The following is a 17,728-nucleotide window of genomic DNA, read 5'->3' as shown; positions in this document are numbered from 1 at the left end:
CTATACCCAATGAGGTAATTTTCTAATACCCTAACCCGCCCCAATCCGATTTTTTCGGTCCGGGTATCGGTTCGGGTATCGGGTCCGGGTTTTTTGCCCAGGCCCCAATTGGTTTACCTGGTAGCCAGAAATGCAGGCGGCCTGACTACCCCCTGACACTTAGTCGGAAGGCATTCCAAACTCGGAATAGGCAGAGTGGTAGCCCGTAAGGGCCTAACCGTTAACACGGTGGACCAGTCCACTATGTAGCACCTCGGTGCGTTCCTACCGAGACCGACCGGATAGCCGATAGGGTTTATATAAAAAAAAAAAAAAATCCTTGCTTCATTTATTTGGCAACTTTGCTTAATTCATCTACTTTGCTTAATTTATTTGGCAACTGGCGGACAGTTAATTTTAATATCTGTGACTGTGTGGGTGAAGGCAATATATAGTATAGCATGGAGGGTTTTGTACTTGTTGTAGGGTATTCATAGTCTTTGTTTATCCATGGTTTGCAAAGTCCTTATTTGTGCATGGTCCGCAAAGTCTTTTCCATGTTCTGTCTTCTTGGAGGTTGAGAGACAACGGTTTTGATCTTACCTCTTTCTTACTACGTACAAACAAAGACATAAGTACTAATTTTGAATTTCAAATTCTCACGTAAATGTACATCAAATTTCCTTAAGAGTTGAAGGACTTACTTGACCCGGACTTTGATCAAAAGTCGGGTAACGGGCTCAGTGTTTTGGTCGTCTAGCTAGTCAACCTTTAGAGCCGCTTGCACTGAGTAACGTGGCCACATTACCATGTAGCAAAAACTTTAGTGGGCAAGTGGTGATACTCATTGAGTTATTTGGGTCACTATACTGTCTATACGGTCAGACCCAAATACTTGTAAAAAACCAACCTTTGAGGCCAATATAAAATCAAGTAATAATGTTAAAAGATTCATCTAAACTAGGTACACGTGTGACAGTACAAAGACTTACCGAAATTGTAGCATCTTATTATGTGGCAACCCGACCCCAAATCCATTTATTCGGAAAATCACCCTAAATTTTTTTACCCAAATTGTAGCATCTTTCATATATCGATAATTTTTGGTTTCACACACACTTTCTTATATTCACTTCCTTTATTTTAATCAATCAGAATCTACCATCTAATAAAAAAAAAAAATCATTTAATTATAAAATTTAATTTGCCACTAAAACAAAATTATGTATCGGTTTGGGTTTATTAGAAAGGACTAGGGTGTAGATTTTATGATTAAATGAGGTTAAATATCGGTTTAGGTTTATACGGATTTAGATTTTACAATTAAACGAGGTTAAATATCGATTTGGGTTTAGAAAGTACGATTAGTGTTTAGAAAATACGATTAGTGTTTAGAGTTTTTACGATTAAACGAGTTTAAATGGCGGTTTGGGTTTACAAAAGAGAATTAGGGTTTAGATTTTATAATTAAACGAGATTATATATCAGTTTGGGTTTATAAAAGAGTGGTTAAAGATTATATTTAATAATTAAATGAGTTTAATTTTTTTTATTATGTGACGAATTCTGAATGGCTAAAATAAAAGTAGGTGAATAAAAAAATTCACACCTAGGGGTGAACCCAAGTATTTCTCAAAAAAAAATTTCTCTCAACAGACTATTCCAAATTAGAGACTATTCCAAATTAGAGTTGTTTAATTTCTCTCGACAGACTAAAAAAATTTCTCTCAACATAAGCTAATCTTTAATTTAATACTATCATGTGAAAAACCAGACTATTCCAAATTAGAGTTGTTTTATTTCACGTATATTAAAAAAGAAGATAGAGAAAAGGAAAACAAAAAGAAAAAAAATCTATTATTAGTCAAAAGAATAGTTTTTTTTTTATCTTTGTTCTGATACATAATCATTTGAAAATATTTACCAAAAAAATAAAATATGTGCTTTAATAGATTTTTCTTACATAGAAATCTATTACATATATCAAGAATATTTCACCATATCTTATCTTAAAATATATGATACATGATGGGGTTTATATGGAAATGTTGACTATTAAAAATTTAAAATGTAAACAAAAAAACTATTGTCATTTCTAATATTTGGATATGAAATCTCATCAACATTGTTATGAGTCTCCTTTTCAATTTCCTATCTAGTTTCATCTTCTTTTCCAATTATCGTCTCTATTTTATTTTTCTCTTTGTCAGCCTCCTGCTGTTTTTCTCGACATGCCTCCGCACAGAAGGGAGTGTCACTATATTTTCACGGTACAAGAATACAATTTAGATCAATTACAATAAAACAACTAACTTAAATGATTTTAAAAGAATATATGAAAAACGTACTTATACATGTATATGTCACCAAGCTTTGGATAAATCTTTTTCTTGCAGAAGCCACATTGATCTGTGAAATAGCTTATTGGCTTTAGATCTGCTTGATAACCCATAAGAATACCTAATTAAGTTTAAGAATGAAGTTAGATATGAAGAGAGATGTTTTAATATGTGATTGTATCTGTATATATAATAGAACAAAGCTTATGAAATATATCATTTTCAATCTTATCCAATGAAGTTATGTTATGTCAAATTTTTAGCAAACTTTTCCTAGTAAGGTAAATTATTTAGGTGATTTAAATATTTATTTATAAGAAAATATTATAATAAGAAGTTATTATCTTTTGTTGACCAAACAAAAAATAGAAGTTTATTATTATATCTACTAAAAACTTTTATGGATGAGAAATTACAAAAATCTATCCAATTAAGAATGCCATATCCCTTTATAATTTGATTAAATTAAAGAAATTATTTTTTCACCATAAATATAATAATTAAAATTATAACTCAATTTAAATATATTTTAACACACAAATTAATTTGATTTAATAAATAACAATATTTAGTGGAAGCCCCTTGGCCCATTGGTTGACCAAGGGTTGATTAATGCTTCTACACCAAGAGGTCTAGGGTTCGAGTTCCATGTATTGCGATTTATTAATAAATTTGCAGATTAATGGAGGCAAGTGTGCAAGAGATCTCCAGCGATGTACAATTATAGCCGTTCGCCAGGATTCTACGCAGAGAAGGAAGTGTCGCCAGGTCGTGGATCATTGAAGGTATTCATCAAGATTACAAAGAAAGGAAGTGTAGTCTGTCGTGGATCTAGTAAGGGTCGGAAGGAATTGTCAGTTGTAGAATCGTCTATGTAACAGTTCTCATAATTTGCAATTAATAATAAATCTAGACGACAAAAAAAATAAATAACAATATTTAAATAATACAATTATTGTTTATAGAGGAGATAAGCATACATTTATTATTTATATAGGAATTTTTACAATTGTAAGACTGAGAGAAACACAGTCTAATGCGTGACATCCATTTTTAATGAGATTTCTTTCTTTTTTCAAAATTCTATCTTTCTTCTGTTTTTTGTTTTTTGTTCATTCGCATAAAAACATTACAAAGCTTAGAGTTTTTGCCAAGAAAAAGGCTTGAAGCAACAAAGATGACAAGTTGACAAAATAAGAAAAAGCGGTCACAAAGATAGATAGATCGACGGCAAATCCAAGAGAACTCGGAGACGTGAGCAAGATATAGCACCACGCCACATACGAGACCAAGGTAAGTCGATACCACGTTCGCGATCAAATTGGGAAGATGGTGAATTCTCCTTGTCAAAAGACATTGGAACGTTGAAGAGAGTGCCATATATTTCTTAGCTTCACTATTCCATAATATGTGTATAGAGTACACTACACTAAAGTTGCCTTCTTAATGTCATCTTACCCTGAAATAATTCTCCCTTGCAGTGAAATTTTCGGTTTCGAGATCTTTCTTACTGACCCTTTCCTAATTTACTGTATATCACTTCAACCATTGTCAAAATAAAAGATACACTCACATGTAGAGAGAGTCTTGGTAACAACTCAGAATTCACAAAAACATGTTTCATAGTTGAAAACTAACATTTCACTACATTTCTTTGAATATAGCATTTGGACAGACAATGATATTGATGGAACCAGTCTGTGATCTAAAACCGGACGATCTAAGGTTCTTCTTGTTCATGGGAAATATATATCTCTTTTCTTTCTTCTGATCATCAACAGGAACAACCTCCTCCTTGTTGATCACCTTGGGATGAATTCGAAGTCGGTTTCAGGTTTACGTCAACCATATCCTCATTTTTAGTGTTTGAATACGATTCCATTCCCGGTAAAGCCGCAGCGATTTTGCGAAACAAAGGCTTAATATTGAATCCTGCCTTCGCGCTTGTCTCGATGAACATAACTCCATATTCACGACCTTTGCTATCTCCTTCTTCAATAGAAACTTGCCTGAAAATTTTCACAACAAGAACGTTTTCAAAACAACCTTATCAAACGAAAAACAGAGAAATTGTAATGTTGGCTTATAACAGTGTTACCTTTTTTCGACAAGATCAGTCTTGTTACCGACAAGAACAATGATAACATCGCCAGCTCTTTCAGTACGGACTTCTTCGATCCACTTGGATGTGTTGAGAAATGAGAGTCTATTGGCTACATCATAAACAACAACAGCAACAGAAGAATCTCTGATGTAACTTGGTATTAGACTCCTGAATCTTTCTTGTCCAGCAGTATCCCTAAAGGCAAAATTCACATTCTTAGCTTTCTCATCGCAAAAAACCGAGCTTACATTGTTTATGGATTAGACCTAATTAAGAAGCTAAACTTGTAACTTTCTAAAGAGCATTTCTTACCATAGCTGCAAACGAACAGTGCGATCTTCAAGGTACATTGTTTTAGATAAGAAGTCTATTCCAATAGTAGCCTGCGAATGAAACAAAGATAAATGCGTATACTTAATAAATTTTGTGAAGATTACAATTAAATGAAATTTACATTCAGCATTTGTATATTTAATTTACGTGATTAACGATCATAATGTGATAATTAGGATTGATGAATCTAATAATCTCAAAAATGTTGTTTTCGATGATCAAAAACGTAAAAAAATGAGACAGAACTAAAAATGAAATGAGAAAAGAAAAACAACAGAAACAGAGAATCAGAATCATCGATGTGATTTAGATTTAACCTGGTAGGTTGTGTCGAACTTATCATACATGAAACGAGTGATGATGCTGGTTTTGCCGACAGATTGATCTCCTAGGAACACCAATTTATATTTTGCCAATGGTGACACCGACGCCATTCTTCTTTTGAAAGATCGAAAAAGTTGGAGTCAGATTCTCAAATTCTTCGGAGAAATGTTTTAAGAGAAGAAGCTGAAGGAAGAAGAAGAGCCTATTTTTGGAAAGTGAAGCCAAGCACGTTGACGAGGACGGCTTATAAAATGTCTATTTTACCCTTTCTCTCTATTTATGTTCGTTGAAACAAAAAAAAACAGAACACACATGAAACAGAACACAAAAATCATTCCGAGGGCGCGTGACTGTGATTCGCTAAGCATAAGAATGGGCTTAGTGATGCGGTATGTTTGGGCCTAAGATGGAAAATAATATCCTCTAATTATAACTACATTATGGGCCTAGCGGGTTTATGTGGTATGCGACAAAAGACTTGCATGAAGATACAAAAAAAACAAATGTCACCTTACTTCTTTTGTTTTCTTGAGTTGGCCGAAAACAAACTGAAATCCAGTTTTGTGAAAGCAAATTGAGAACAAGTGGATGGGATATCAGATATCTATAAAAATCTAAAGCCAAATTAATATGAAAATTTTGGATTGGATTTGGATTGAACCAGACAAGACAAACAAAATTGTCCTTCATAAACCACAAGTGACATTATTTATATTTTTTTTGTCGGCCAAGTGACATTATTTATATATAGTTATACAGTATATACACTATGTTTACACAATAAAAAATTTCTTTTTTCCAATGAAAATAGAGTCACTTCAGAGAAAATCCAAAAGCTTTCATTTATGATAAGATTGATATCTTTTACTTAAGCTGATCAGATTAACCACAGATGACTCCATGGCCCAATGGATAAGGCGCTGGTCTACGAAACCAGAGACTCTGGGTTCGATCCCCAGTGGAGTCGTTTGATTTAATTTTTGTCTAACCTTTCTCGAGTTCAAACGACATCGTACTAGAAAAACTCTGAAGCCATTTTGTTTTTTAAAGAAAGAGAAGAGAACAACACATACACGCCTGTGTTGAAGTTATCTAGTGTTATAAATGAGACCGTAGACAAAGAAAGACCACACCAACACAAACTACTTTGGTCAGACAACATTTAAAACATATTAAGAGTGTCTTGGGTTTTAAGACTCATCTAGACCAACGAAATGCTGCTCTCACCACCAGGAGGTCTCCTCGCACCACCATAGTAATCCCGATATTCCGATTTCCCGTCTGCAAATATATTGTGTCCGCTCATTTCCCGCTTTTTAGCTGAGCTTTGCATCTTCTCTGAATAACCAGGAGGGATTTTATCAGACTTGAAGATACCATTGCTTGTGAGTCCCTGAGACTGAGACTTCTGGTTATGTATCTTCTTTGATGACTTCACAACATGTTCTTCACTAAACAGTCTGTTGCTGCTGCTTTGCCCCTGTCGAAGAAAAATATGTAATCCGTCAGTTTTCTAGCCATCCCAAATATCACCACGATGTATAAACACTATTTACGTTAAAGGCTTTAACAGATGCACGCGAGCTTCTCGGTCCAGATTCCCCCGTGTTCTTATTTCCTTTAACTTCTTGTTGTGTTGCACCGAACAAGCGGCAAGATTGGCTTTCAGGAGATGCGAAGATGTCGTGGCCACTCATTGCTTTGGTCTTGGTGTTCAATGCCTGTTTCTTCTTACTCTTTAAATCTGCTTGGGTTTCTACAGTCCTGCTCAACTCCTTTTGCTTAGCAGCCTCGTTTAAAGTGGTTGGTTTCTTCGGAGTCACATTCTCTTCACCGCTGAAAGATATCTGGCTTCGCTACAAAACCAATAACCATTACTTAGAATACAATTATCATCAACTGAATCCTTAAAAGAGTACAATGGAGGAAGAAGCAAGTACCTGATCTTGATGGTAATGGATTCTTGACTGGTGATTTGGATCATCTTTACCATTATCGTTTGGTTTCATGGCATTCTCTTCGCCGCTGAATGATATTTGGCTTAGCTGCAAAACCAGTAACCATCACATAAGATATCATTATCATCATAAACCTCCTTAAAAAAGTAAAAATGGATGAGACAAGTACCTGATCCTGATGGTAATGGATTCTTGTCTGGTGATTTGGATCATCTTTACCATTATCAGAGAATATGTCACTACCAGTCATTTCTTTTAGCTTATGCCCAGAACAATTCTTCCTATAAGAAACACTGAAAAAGAGACTTGAAACATAAAAATCATTTACTGAAAAAACAATTCACATTCAGAACTTAGAAGCAGATTCATTAAACCCTAATTCATCAACTAATCAAACAAAACCCTAAAATCAAGCAAAATTCAGTAGAGAGAAACATTTCACCAGTACAATTTGCTTCTTCACAATCAATTAATCTGATAAATTTAACAAAACCCAGAATCAACAAAGAAATCAATTCGCATGAAAAGAGATGAAATCGTTACTTCTTATTAAGCGATTCGGATTCCGCGTTAGTGATCTGACCGCCGCCACCAAGCACCTCGCTCATTCCATCAGACGGCTGGAAAAAAAGGATAATCAGAACGAAATTTCACTCGCCGGAACATAATCGAAACCGAAATCAGACGAATGATGAGTTCTCGCCGGAAAAACAAACCTGGTTAGAGCGATTAGCGGCGGTGGAGTAGTCAGGACGACGGACCTCAGACCAAGAAAGCAGATCGGCGGTGGAATGATGCGGATCGCTCAACGCCATGTTTCTCTCCTCCTCCATTACTCTCTGATTCACTCTTTGATCAGTAAAGGTTTCAAATTTTAAAAACTGAAAATATCGTTTGGGTGTGAGAAAGCTTCTCTCTTTTTTTTTCGCTTTTATGTTCTGTCAAATAATTTATTTTTGTTTTAAAATTTTAGTGGACGTTGCTTTTAGTTTTTTTAGTAACGTCTACCTTTACATTACTTTTGAAACAGCGAGTTTATTGTACCAGAAATATTCAAAGCATACAAAAAAAAAAGTTTACATAAAGCATATTCAATGTCAATGGAGATCAAGCCCACCTTGTCTATATGACTCTATGATGCTTGGTTTGCAAAACAAGCATGAACGTGAGTGAATGTGGATGCAAGATCTACACTTATAATCTCGTAAATCTAGATTTTTGTGGATGATACAAAGATGATTTAGAGAATATAAGAATAAAAATTTGGATTTGTATTGATGAATTAAATAAACAAATTCAATGAAAATCTCTTCTCGAGATGTTTACAATGGAGTTTTTCTCAAATTGTTTAAGTCTAATGAATGAATTTTTCTCTTCGTTGCGGGGGTCTTGAGCTTTTTATAAGGGTGGTTGCGAGCACAAAAGCTTCTAGATTTATAGATGAACATGTTCTTCGTGATTTTCAGATAAAATAGTGAGTACCAACTTTATTATTTTACGAACTGAAATAGACTAATTATAAATTAAAATTACTGATTCATGTTTAACTAATGAACAAACGTTTTCTTAAATAATATATTCAAGCCAAAAATAATAAAGTCACTTGTATTTAAACTATAAATATAAAAAATTTATTGATTTTAAATCAATTTAAAATTTTAATAGAAAAAAAAATTGAAGTAAAATAAAATACAAAAATAAATCAATATTTAAATTTTCGATTAACATAATTTTTACTTAATTAATTAATCCTGAAAATAAAAGTTCATGTCTCACATGTCGTTTATGTCTTTGAGACCGTTAGTTAAGACGGCCACGTAATTCAGGCCCAAATATTTTTATGACCGTTAGTGATATTCTTCTTCTCGTCTTCTTAATTATTCTGATTACAGATATTGTGAGGGAAGAAAGAAAGAAAATCGAAGAAAGAAAGAAAACAAAACCCTAATTTTTCATCCAGATTCTCTCGTTTCTCCTTCTCTCTCTCACGCTCGCTCCTAGTTCTGTGGCTTGAGTAATTAAAGTATGGAAGCAACATCGGAGGAATCAGTCGGTAGTATTGTGAGGGAAGACGATCGGAGAGACGGAAGACGATCGGAGAGACGGAAGACGATCAGAGCTCTGGTTTGAATCGGTGAGTTCCTTTTCTCTCTTTCTTTCTTTTTCCATCGTTTTCCATCGTTTTCTTTTGTATTCGGTGTTTGAATTTGAGATTCTATCAAATTGACTTCATAAGAACATAGTTTAATTAGGGTTTACTGATTCTCTCATCTGATTGCGTTTTCTTTCTTTTCCCACCGTCGGTGTTTGGATTTTAGATCCTAGGGTTTCAGAACGAATAGGGCGTTTTTTCAAATCTCGTTTTGATTTCTGTTCTGAGAATTCGAAATTACATTTGCGGTTCATGTAATCTCTCAATTCAAAATATTTCGTCTTTCATGGATTATACTGTGAAAAGCCAGAAACTTTTTTTTTTTCTTGCGTCGACTATGTTTAGTTGTCTTTTATCTGACTTCAAGTTATCTTTCTCTTTTATGCAGCTTTGGTTCCTAAGATAAAAACAAGGAGATAGTTCAAAGTTGGGACCTTGTGCAACTTCAATTAAGAAGAAGAAAAGACACCGCTCAAGGTTTTGTATTTATCAAACGGTGAAAACAAATGCCTCATCTCGATGAAGGTAATTAAATTACCTCTCTATAAGTTCCTGTCCTTGAATTGTAGATGAAAACATGATAGTCCCATAACTTCTCTGGTTCCTATTCACCAGAGTTGAAAACAAATGCCTCTCTCGGTTAAGGTAATAAAAATTACCTCTCTCAATGTCCCTGAACTGTAGAATGAAAACGAGATAGTCCCATAAGTTCTCGGGTTCCTAGTCTCCGAGATGAAAACAAATGCCTCGCCTTGGTTATGGTAATCAAAATTACCTCTTTGAATGTCCCTGTCTCTAAATGTGATAGTCTCAGTTCTGAAAGTTCTCGGCTTCCTAGTCACCGAGATTAAAACAAATGCCTCGGCTCGGTTAAGGTAATCAAAATTACCTCTTTGAATGTCCCTGTCCTAAACGTGATAGTCTCAGTTCTGAAAGTTCTCGGCTTCCTAGTCACCGAGATTAAAACAAATGCCTCGGCTCGGTTAAGGTAATCAAAATTACCTCTTTGAATGTCCTTGTCCCTAAACGCGATAGTCCGATTTCCATAAGTTCTCGGGTTCCTAGTCTCCGAGATGAAAATAAATGCCTCGGCTTGGTTAAGGTAATCAAAATTACCTCTTTGAATGTCCCTGTCCCTAAATGTGATAGTCCCAGTTCTGAAAGTTCTCGGCTTCCTAGTCACCGAGATTAAAACAAATGCCTCGGCTCGGTTAAGGTAATCAAAATTACCTCTTTGAATGTCCCTGTCCCTAAACGTGATAGTCTCAGTTCTGAACGTTCTCGGCTTCCTAGTCACCGAGATTAAAACAAATGCCTCGGCTCGGTTAAGGTAATCAAAATTACCTCTTTGAATGTCCCTGTCCCTAAACGTGATAGTCTCAGTTCTGTAAATTCTCGGATTCCTAGTCACCGAGATTAAAACAAATGCCTCAGCTCGGTTAAGGTAATCAAAATTACCTCTTTGAATGTCCCTGTCCCTAAACGCTATAGTCCGATTTCCGTAAGTTCTCGGGTTCCTAGTCACCGAGATTAAAACAAATGCCTCGGCTCGGTTAAGGTAATCAAATTTACCTCTCTGAATGTCATTGTCCCTAAGATCCTATGCAGAAGTATGATAATCAAAATTACTTGTTACAATGTTAATATGCAGAAGTATGACATTCATGGAGCATGCATGATACAGCTTACATACAAATTCGAGGTATGTGAATTTCTTGATATTTTATATTTTTGAATTCAGGTAAAATGATTATCTCTTCTATATATTATGTTTTCTTACTTTTTTTTGCTGTTGTTTAACAAATTCATTGATGTGTACACATTATTAAGAAGTAACATACAACTTACATAGATCTCTCTACCTTCACATATATATTTTTTATTTTGCAGGCAGTTGTTCTCCAGTTTTCAAAGATCGTCACAAGATTTTCAGGTTATTCTTTCCCACCCTTTCGTAAGAGTTTTGGATTTATCTTCTTTGTCATATTTCCATTTTAAGAATATTGCTTTTGCTTAAGTTTTTCTCTCTATCTCTAAAAGATGTAGGTATATATCCTTCTTATTAACATACTTTCTTCATGATAGAAGAAGAATTGCTACAGCATTTAAAGTTGAATTTGAAAAAAACTAATTCACTTGATAAATCTTAATTTCTATTTTGAATTCAATGGTTCAGTTTGAAGTTCTCTGATATATGGTTCTCAATACTCTCAACTCGAATATACTTATTTTATGGTTTCTTTGTTACACTGTTTCCTATGATTGGTTATAAATATAAATGATCTATGAAATTGACTATTTTTTACAATTAAAGCTGAATAACACATGAGTTCTCTTAGTTTTGTGAATCTTCTGGTATATGTTTATGTTATTTTCTTGTAAATTTCCTTGTTATGGTCTTTCCTTGGTTATTTGGGATTCATCCAGAATTGGATGAAATCTTAGATGTTATTATTCCTGCGATCATCATCATGTAAAGTTTGCATTCACTCATTTTCTGAATCTTTTGACTTTGTTTATAATGTTTGTCTCATATCATTTATAGCAGATTGCTGCTACTGTCTTCTTTGAGTTGTGTAGCATTATTACGATTATGAGTTTTTTATGTGTTGATTTATATCTGATTCTTCGAGAACCTTATGTCTGAGATCTGTCTAGTTTGTTGTGATGCAATGCAACCCATTTGTATTATGAAAACAGAGGCAATTTTGTGCAGCAATATAATTTATGAATATTTTATTAGATGGATCTAGAGTGGATTGTTCTCACTATCATTTCATATTCCAGTTACTCATTTAGCTTACCCTTTACATCATCTAATTGTTAGTTACTTTATCGGTTCTTTTCTCTCTGTAAATATATTATGAGCCCCTTCTATATCTTCTTGTTATAGTCTTATGCCTTTACTTGTTGAGATATCTCAGTGATGATGTGTTTTTAGAAAAATTGTGATTGGTGATGAATTGTTTGAAAGAATCTATAAAACTGACGATTTCTTACTGTTGAAGCTGAATAACACATTGGTTCTCTTAGCTTTATAAATATTTTGGCATCTGATTTTGAATATGTTTCATGTTACTTTTGTAGTTTTATTCTTTCTTGTTGTTATTCTTGCTTGGTTAATTTGATTCAGACAAAGTTGAATGATATCATTTTCTATATGAGTACAAACATTAGAAACAGAGTCGTAAGACTTAGAAAATGAGTGGAGGCAAGCCTTACATGTTTAGTATGTGATTCTTTATGTAACATTATTCATATAAATTGTCAATTTAAATATTTATTAGTATCTTGATTCCTTTATACAAAGATCAAAAGTTGCATTTTTATTTTGTTTGTGACATTAAAGTTTGTTTGGAAAACCATTCATTTACATGTAGGTCTTGTGTGTTTCGTTTAAATATAGCCGTGTAAGTAACTATGTCACAGCTAAATTTTGTTCTGTAAGATGGTATAGTTGTGTGTACTTGCTATATCTGGTCTTCTTTGAATTGTGTAGAATGATTGATACAATGCGTTTTTCTGTGTTAGTTCATATCCGAAGCTTATGTCTGAGATCTGTCAGGTTTGTCGTGATGCAACCCTTTTGTGTTGAAAACATGAGAAGTTTTGTGCAGTAATATAATTTATGAATATTTTGTTAGATGGAATTAGAGTGCATTGTTCTTCCTCATTCCACTTACTCATTTTGCTTACCCTTTGTATTATTTGGTTTGTTAGTTACTTTCTCGGTTCTCTTCTCTCTGGAAATATATTGTGTGGTTATTCCCTGTCATCTTGTTATGGTCTTATGCCCTTGTATGTTGAGATTTCTCAGTGATGACGTGTTTTAGAAAAATTGGCTGTCTTGTTTCCTTGTGACTGTTGAAGCTGAATAACACAGCAGGTCTCTTAGCTTTATAAATATTTTGGAATCTGATTTTTTTGAATAATTTCATATTACTTTTGTAGTTTTATGCTTTCTTGTTGTTCTTGTTATGGTCTGACCTTGGTTATTTGGATTCAACCACAGTTGGATGAAATCTTAGATGTTGTTATCATGTAAAGTTTGCCTTCACTCATTTTCTAAGTTTTGCGACTCTGTTTCTATTTTTTCGCTCATATCATTTAGTCTAACAGTCTTGGGTCTAGTTTTGTTTGTCAAAGGTCTATGGAGGACTGAGTCCGTGTCTTTAAGTGACTAGAGCTAAAATGAAACAAGTCATATTTACACATATTCTCTCTCGAATATTGTTCTATAAATTGCCAATTTTGGTAGGATCTTAATTCCTTCATATAAAGATCAAAATAGTTTGAGTATAAGATGTTTTGTGTAGTGTGAGTATAATATGTTTTGTGTGTTTCGTCAAGTGTAGTTGTAGTTGTATAGTTGATTTGTTCTGGAAAATATAAAGTTGTGTGTGTTTTTTTATGAGTCTGATTTTTAGAGAAATTTATGTCTAAGATCAGTCAGGTTTGTCACTAGAATTTATGAATATATATGTCACCGTAATTCTTTATTCCAATTACTCATTTGCCTTACCCTTTGCATCATCTCGCTGTTAGTTACTTCCTTGGTTTTGTCTCTCTGACTCTCTGGAAATATATGTTGTGTGGTCCTAATCTATGCATGTTCAAGCTCTATTGATTGTCTTGTCTTCTTTTAGTGGTTTTGTGCCCTTGTTTGTCTACTTGTAATGGCCTTATGTCCTTGTTTATTTGAGATTTCTCAGTGATGAAAATGTTTTAAAAAATATTGTCGTCCTAGGTATGCTTGTTTATTTCTTCAATATTGAATTATTCTATTGGAATTTGTATTTTCTTGAGCTTAGATATTTTGTATGTGATTCACTATGGCACAATATTTCATAACTGATTATACATTATTTGTATATAGGATTGTAGTTTGAGTTAAACTGGATTTGTTCTTAACACTTTGCTTCATCACTAGACTTTAGTGTACCATATGCTCTGTTTCTCACTCCTTGAATGCTCTTCGCTTTACTCTTTAAAACATGAATTAGCAACAACACCCTTCAGTGGTCCAAATCAAACCGTGAACTCGGTTCACAACGAATCCGTAAAGTTTGAAATTGCCGACTGATTTGGTGATATCTTGTTTGCACACTCGTGAGATGTGAAGATACCAAACAAAACTGAACCCATTTCTTGTGTTTTTTTTTTTCTTTCTAGAATGAATGTATTGGTCAAATGTGGTTTAATCGAATTGGACGGTTTTAGATTACTTTTCTTATTTTGTTCCGTAGCTGTGAATTGGGTTTTGATTTGACAATATCATTATCATTGATTCATTTCACAAACCAAACCAACCATTAAAACTACTACTCTTATTCGTTTTGTCTCTACACAAAAATCATAAAACCTCTAATATTTACCAATCAAAGGAGACAAGGAGTACGACTTCACATTTGGCCGCAGAGCCTCTTGGCATTCTGAGGAATTTCTCGAACATGTCATCTCTTCTTGAAAAATATTATGTAGAGAGCTTCTTGAGGACTGCTGAATTCTCTAGGAAGTACTTTCCTAGCTTCAATTCTGCATCACATCCTCGGATTAGGAATTCAAAATCAACAAACTCGAGAGATGATAGCAAACATTTGGGCACAGATGAAAAACTGATCTGATTCATCTCCTCGGAGCGTAAATCACATTCATGACCAACATGTGCCTGAGCAAAAAGGAAAGGAGAAACACACAATGAAATGATATGGCAGAATCTTCATAGAGATGACACTAAATCTATATCATAGAGTTAGGCAGAGTAACACTCTACTTATTTACTTATTTATTGTGACACAAAATAGAACTCATTTTTTTACTTATGATTTTTACAACAAAGCAGAGTAACATTCTTGACACCCTCATGATGCCCTCCAAACTTGTATGCTTCTTTCTTCTTCTGAAAAGTGAGTGTGCCTACTGTCGTGAGGATTTTATCTTCATTTTCACTGCATGTGTCTAGGTACATGAGTCTTCCATGTCTTTCGTATGGCTGCTTTTGATCAAGTCATTTCTCTTGGGCGCAAGGATGTAAAAGAGACATGTTGTTTAAGAGAGGGACTGCACAAGACAAGACTTTGCCACTCTTCCTTATCAATCTTCCCGTTCAATTTGCTTCTTGAAATGTCTACATCAATCAGTGTTTATAGAGAATTAAGCTTAGCCATTTTCAATGGAGATCGAGATCAAGCCCACCTTCTTGTCTATGATTCTCAGTTTAAAAAACAAGCCTGAAGGTGAGGTTTATACGAGTGCCTTCTGCCTTTGCCCGCTTTGGCACAGAATGAATCCAGTCCCTTTGAGTGTATCCTCTCATCACCAGCAACGATCCATGCTTCAATGTCAAACTTTGTTGATCCTCTCTGCTGCTTCTCTTTAACCTCTTTTTCGCTGGTCCACCGTCCCCTGTTTTCTCTGCAGGTTCACACCAAAACAAACGTTCCCTCGTTCCTGGTTACTCGGGAAAACACTAAATCAATGGCGTGTTTAAAAGGTCCCATTACCTTGGGAAAATTCTTCATGTTTCTTTTTCTTCAACACAAAATCACGTTCGCATCCAAACGAGACTGAAGCAATTTCTGGAGTTGGACCATAAATCTTTTCATCATCTGCATGCCAAGCCACATAGTCACTGGCACCTTTGTACCTATTTAACAGCAAGCTGTTGAATCTGCTTCCAGGAAGCGCTTTGTAAATCTGACAAGACAAAGGAGAAATGTTAGTTCCAATGACCACTAGAACACAGGGGACATATCATAGTTGTTTCAATCTAACCGCATCCAGAATCTCCTTAAGAGGTGGAAAATCATCCCACGAATAGGCGTTAGGTCGATATCCACTGTACACCAGTGCAGTCAATCCACTACTCGCAACATAACAAGTATCTCTCGGCTACAGATGGAAAATGCATATGTATTAGAAGGCGACAAACACAAAATTTACAAAGGACTTCATGATTGTGGATTAATTTCCTCAGCCAAAAGTTGAAATCTAAGCATGGAGATGACTACGGCAATCTTTGTTCCTTACTTTTCACAATACTCAATTGAACCCACGAGGAGACACAATAAAGCTTCAATGGATCATATGTATACCAAAAACAATGACCGAGAGAAAGAGGAAGTGGGAATACCTGAAGGCAAGATCGACCGAAGACACGAATAGTAGGCCTGGTCCAAGGAATATGCTTGTCGAGATAATCAAAGAAAGTCCAAGATTGTTGAAAGGGAAGAAACCTCTGAATGTAGATGAGGTCACTTCCATGGCCAAGATCAATGGTTCTTCTAGTGGGAGCGTCGGTAGATGAAGGAGTCTCCACCGCCACAATCGATGTCAAACTCATCCTCCGCTACACAGCAAACGTACAAGATAACTCAAAAAGGAGACCTACTTCTCTAAAAGCACAAGTTTCCTATAAATTTAAGGTTTTTCTATTGGATTGATGAATGAGACAAGTACCTGATCCTGATGATAATGGAGTTTTTTCTTGTTAAGTGAACCATTGTCAGAGAATGTGTCACTACAAGTTACTTCTCTTAGCTCGTACCCAGAACATTTCTTCCTATATGAAACATTGTTTTATGAAGAAAACCACCACATTCAATCAAAAGCAGACTAAAACCTAAATGAACAAACATAGAAATCAATTCGCATGAAAAAGTTGAAATCGTTGTTACTTCTTATGAAGCGATTCAGCTTCGTCATTGGTGATTTGACCGTCGCTGATTCCAACAGAAGACGGCTGAGAAAATGGATAAACAGAACGGAATCACACTCTTGTCGGAACATAATCAAAATCGACGGTGAGTAATGGCCGGAAAACAAACCTGGTTAGAGCGATTAGCGGCGGTGGAATTCATGTTTCTTCTCTTCTCCATAACTCTCTAATTCTGTGATTCTAAACAAAAAACGGTAATCGAATAATTTTTAGATCGAACTAAACCGGAAATGCTGAAACTACAAAACCGAATCAGATTTATAATCCGGTTCGAACCCTTTGTTTAAAGTATGGTCCTCTTTGGCGAACCAGGATCAATTTCAATTGTTTTCGGTTTAACCCGGTTTTGTACGGTTCAATTTTTTAGATGACGGTATTTAAGCAAAATATGTCGAGGCCTTAGCAGAGCAAAAGGATTCGCTCTTCAAGTCTAATAAGGCAATGAAAGTCACAATGTGGGAGTGGAAACAACAACTCTATGTTGAAGCTGCTGCTTGCATTGGTAATTCCGCGTCTGGCTATGCTTTAAGGCCATCTATATATGGCGAGGTCACTACAACAAGTCAAATTTGGTGTTAAGATTGTGTAATTAGAGATATGTGCAAATATAAACTACGCTAGCTTTGTGAGTTTGATAAAGAAACATGTATGCGCTTATCAATTACAAAGACAAACTGAGGAAAAAAAAAAAAAATTACAAAGACAAACCAAGGTTTAGGTTCAATATGTATTATAGCGTAACAAGAAGGGAAATTAACCAGATGTTGTCTCCTAGTGGTAAAGAGCCTCCAGCTGGGGGTACTGCCACCTAGGTTCAATTCC

The 17,728-nt window shown here is 34.9% G+C and overlaps 3 protein-coding genes, 1 long non-coding RNA gene and 1 other non-coding gene across 8 annotated transcripts; 2 read left to right on the top strand and 3 right to left on the bottom strand.

The window, feature by feature from the left end:
• Positions 1-3,823: 3,823 nt before the first annotated feature.
• On the bottom strand, positions 3,824-5,573 carry LOC9314674 (ras-related protein RABH1d). The gene is made up of 4 exons (XM_002878561.2): positions 5,073-5,573; positions 4,735-4,805; positions 4,417-4,617; positions 3,824-4,327 (listed from the first exon to the last, which is right to left on the bottom strand). Exons 1-4 carry the CDS (start codon positions 5,187-5,189, stop codon positions 4,093-4,095), a joined length of 624 nt encoding a protein of 207 aa, XP_002878607.1. The 5' UTR covers positions 5,190-5,573; the 3' UTR covers positions 3,824-4,092.
• A 400-nt stretch (positions 5,574-5,973) lies between these two features.
• TRNAR-ACG lies at positions 5,974-6,046 on the top strand. The gene has a single exon. It is a non-coding gene; the product is annotated as a tRNA-Arg (tRNA).
• Positions 6,047-6,092: 46 nt separating this feature from the next.
• Positions 6,093-7,949, bottom strand: LOC9314673. The gene is made up of 6 exons (XM_021030040.1): positions 7,754-7,949; positions 7,581-7,657; positions 7,207-7,330; positions 7,020-7,124; positions 6,636-6,935; positions 6,093-6,559 (listed from the first exon to the last, which is right to left on the bottom strand). The coding sequence occupies exons 1-6, from the start codon at positions 7,868-7,870 to the stop codon at positions 6,281-6,283; spliced, it is 1,002 nt and encodes a 333-aa protein (XP_020885699.1). The 5' UTR covers positions 7,871-7,949; the 3' UTR covers positions 6,093-6,280.
• A 997-nt stretch (positions 7,950-8,946) lies between these two features.
• LOC110229371 lies at positions 8,947-14,413 on the top strand. Of its 3 annotated transcripts, XR_002332764.1 has the most exons (5): positions 8,947-9,171; positions 9,578-9,714; positions 9,805-10,747; positions 10,841-10,891; positions 11,080-14,413. It is a non-coding gene; the product is annotated as an uncharacterized LOC110229371 (long non-coding RNA). The 3 variants fall into 3 exon arrangements; XR_002332763.1 differs by having other exon boundaries at positions 9,578-10,064; XR_002332762.1 differs by having other exon boundaries at positions 9,578-10,747.
• Positions 14,414-14,887: 474 nt separating this feature from the next.
• Positions 14,888-17,113, bottom strand: LOC9316506 (DNA oxidative demethylase ALKBH2). 2 transcript variants are annotated; one of them, XM_021029353.1, is made up of 8 exons: positions 17,016-17,113; positions 16,866-16,930; positions 16,648-16,750; positions 16,322-16,537; positions 15,964-16,080; positions 15,693-15,885; positions 15,385-15,603; positions 14,888-15,316 (listed from the first exon to the last, which is right to left on the bottom strand). In XM_021029353.1, the coding sequence occupies exons 1-7, from the start codon at positions 17,064-17,066 to the stop codon at positions 15,407-15,409; spliced, it is 942 nt and encodes a 313-aa protein (XP_020885012.1). In that variant the 5' UTR covers positions 17,067-17,113; the 3' UTR covers positions 14,888-15,316; positions 15,385-15,406. The 2 variants fall into 2 exon arrangements, with proteins under 2 accessions (XP_020885012.1, XP_002878604.2); XM_002878558.2 differs by having other exon boundaries at positions 14,888-15,603.
• Between the last annotated feature and the right edge of the window lie 615 nt (positions 17,114-17,728).

The sequence above is a fragment of the Arabidopsis lyrata genome (genome assembly GCF_000004255.2).
Source record: "Arabidopsis lyrata subsp. lyrata unplaced genomic scaffold ARALYscaffold_4, whole genome shotgun sequence".
NCBI classification, from domain to species: domain Eukaryota; kingdom Viridiplantae; phylum Streptophyta; class Magnoliopsida; order Brassicales; family Brassicaceae; genus Arabidopsis; species Arabidopsis lyrata.
The sequence above is the reverse complement of the archived record's forward strand: the minus strand, read 5'-3'. Positions and strand labels throughout refer to the sequence as shown.

Excerpts from the sequence above, each read along its gene's own strand:
- LOC9314674 (XM_002878561.2), bottom strand. The coding sequence starts at position 5,189 with ATGGCGTCGGTGTCACCATTGGCAAAATATAAATTGGTGTTCCTAGGA. Across the intron at positions 4,806-5,072 it reads AGTTCGACACAACCTACCAG|GCTACTATTGGAATAGACTT; the intron begins GTTAAATCTAAA and ends TTTCATTCGCAG. Across the intron at positions 4,618-4,734 it reads ACTGTTCGTTTGCAGCTATG|GGATACTGCTGGACAAGAAA; the intron begins GTAAGAAATGCT and ends TTTTGCCTTTAG.
- LOC9316506 (XM_002878558.2), bottom strand. The coding sequence starts at position 17,066 with ATGGAGAAGAGAAGAAACATGAATTCCACCGCCGCTAATCGCTCTAAC. Across the intron at positions 16,751-16,865 it reads GCTGAATCGCTTCATAAGAA|GAAGAAATGTTCTGGGTACG; the intron begins GTAACAACGATT and ends TGTTTCATATAG. Across the intron at positions 15,604-15,692 it reads ACATGAAGAATTTTCCCAAG|AGAAAACAGGGGACGGTGGA; the intron begins GTAATGGGACCT and ends GTGAACCTGCAG.
- LOC9314673 (XM_021030040.1), bottom strand. The coding sequence starts at position 7,870 with ATGGAGGAGGAGAGAAACATGGCGTTGAGCGATCCGCATCATTCCACC. Across the intron at positions 7,125-7,206 it reads TCCATTACCATCAGGATCAG|CTAAGCCAAATATCATTCAG; the intron begins GTACTTGTCTCA and ends CTGGTTTTGCAG. Across the intron at positions 6,560-6,635 it reads CATCTGTTAAAGCCTTTAAC|GGGCAAAGCAGCAGCAACAG; the intron begins GTAAATAGTGTT and ends TTTCTTCGACAG.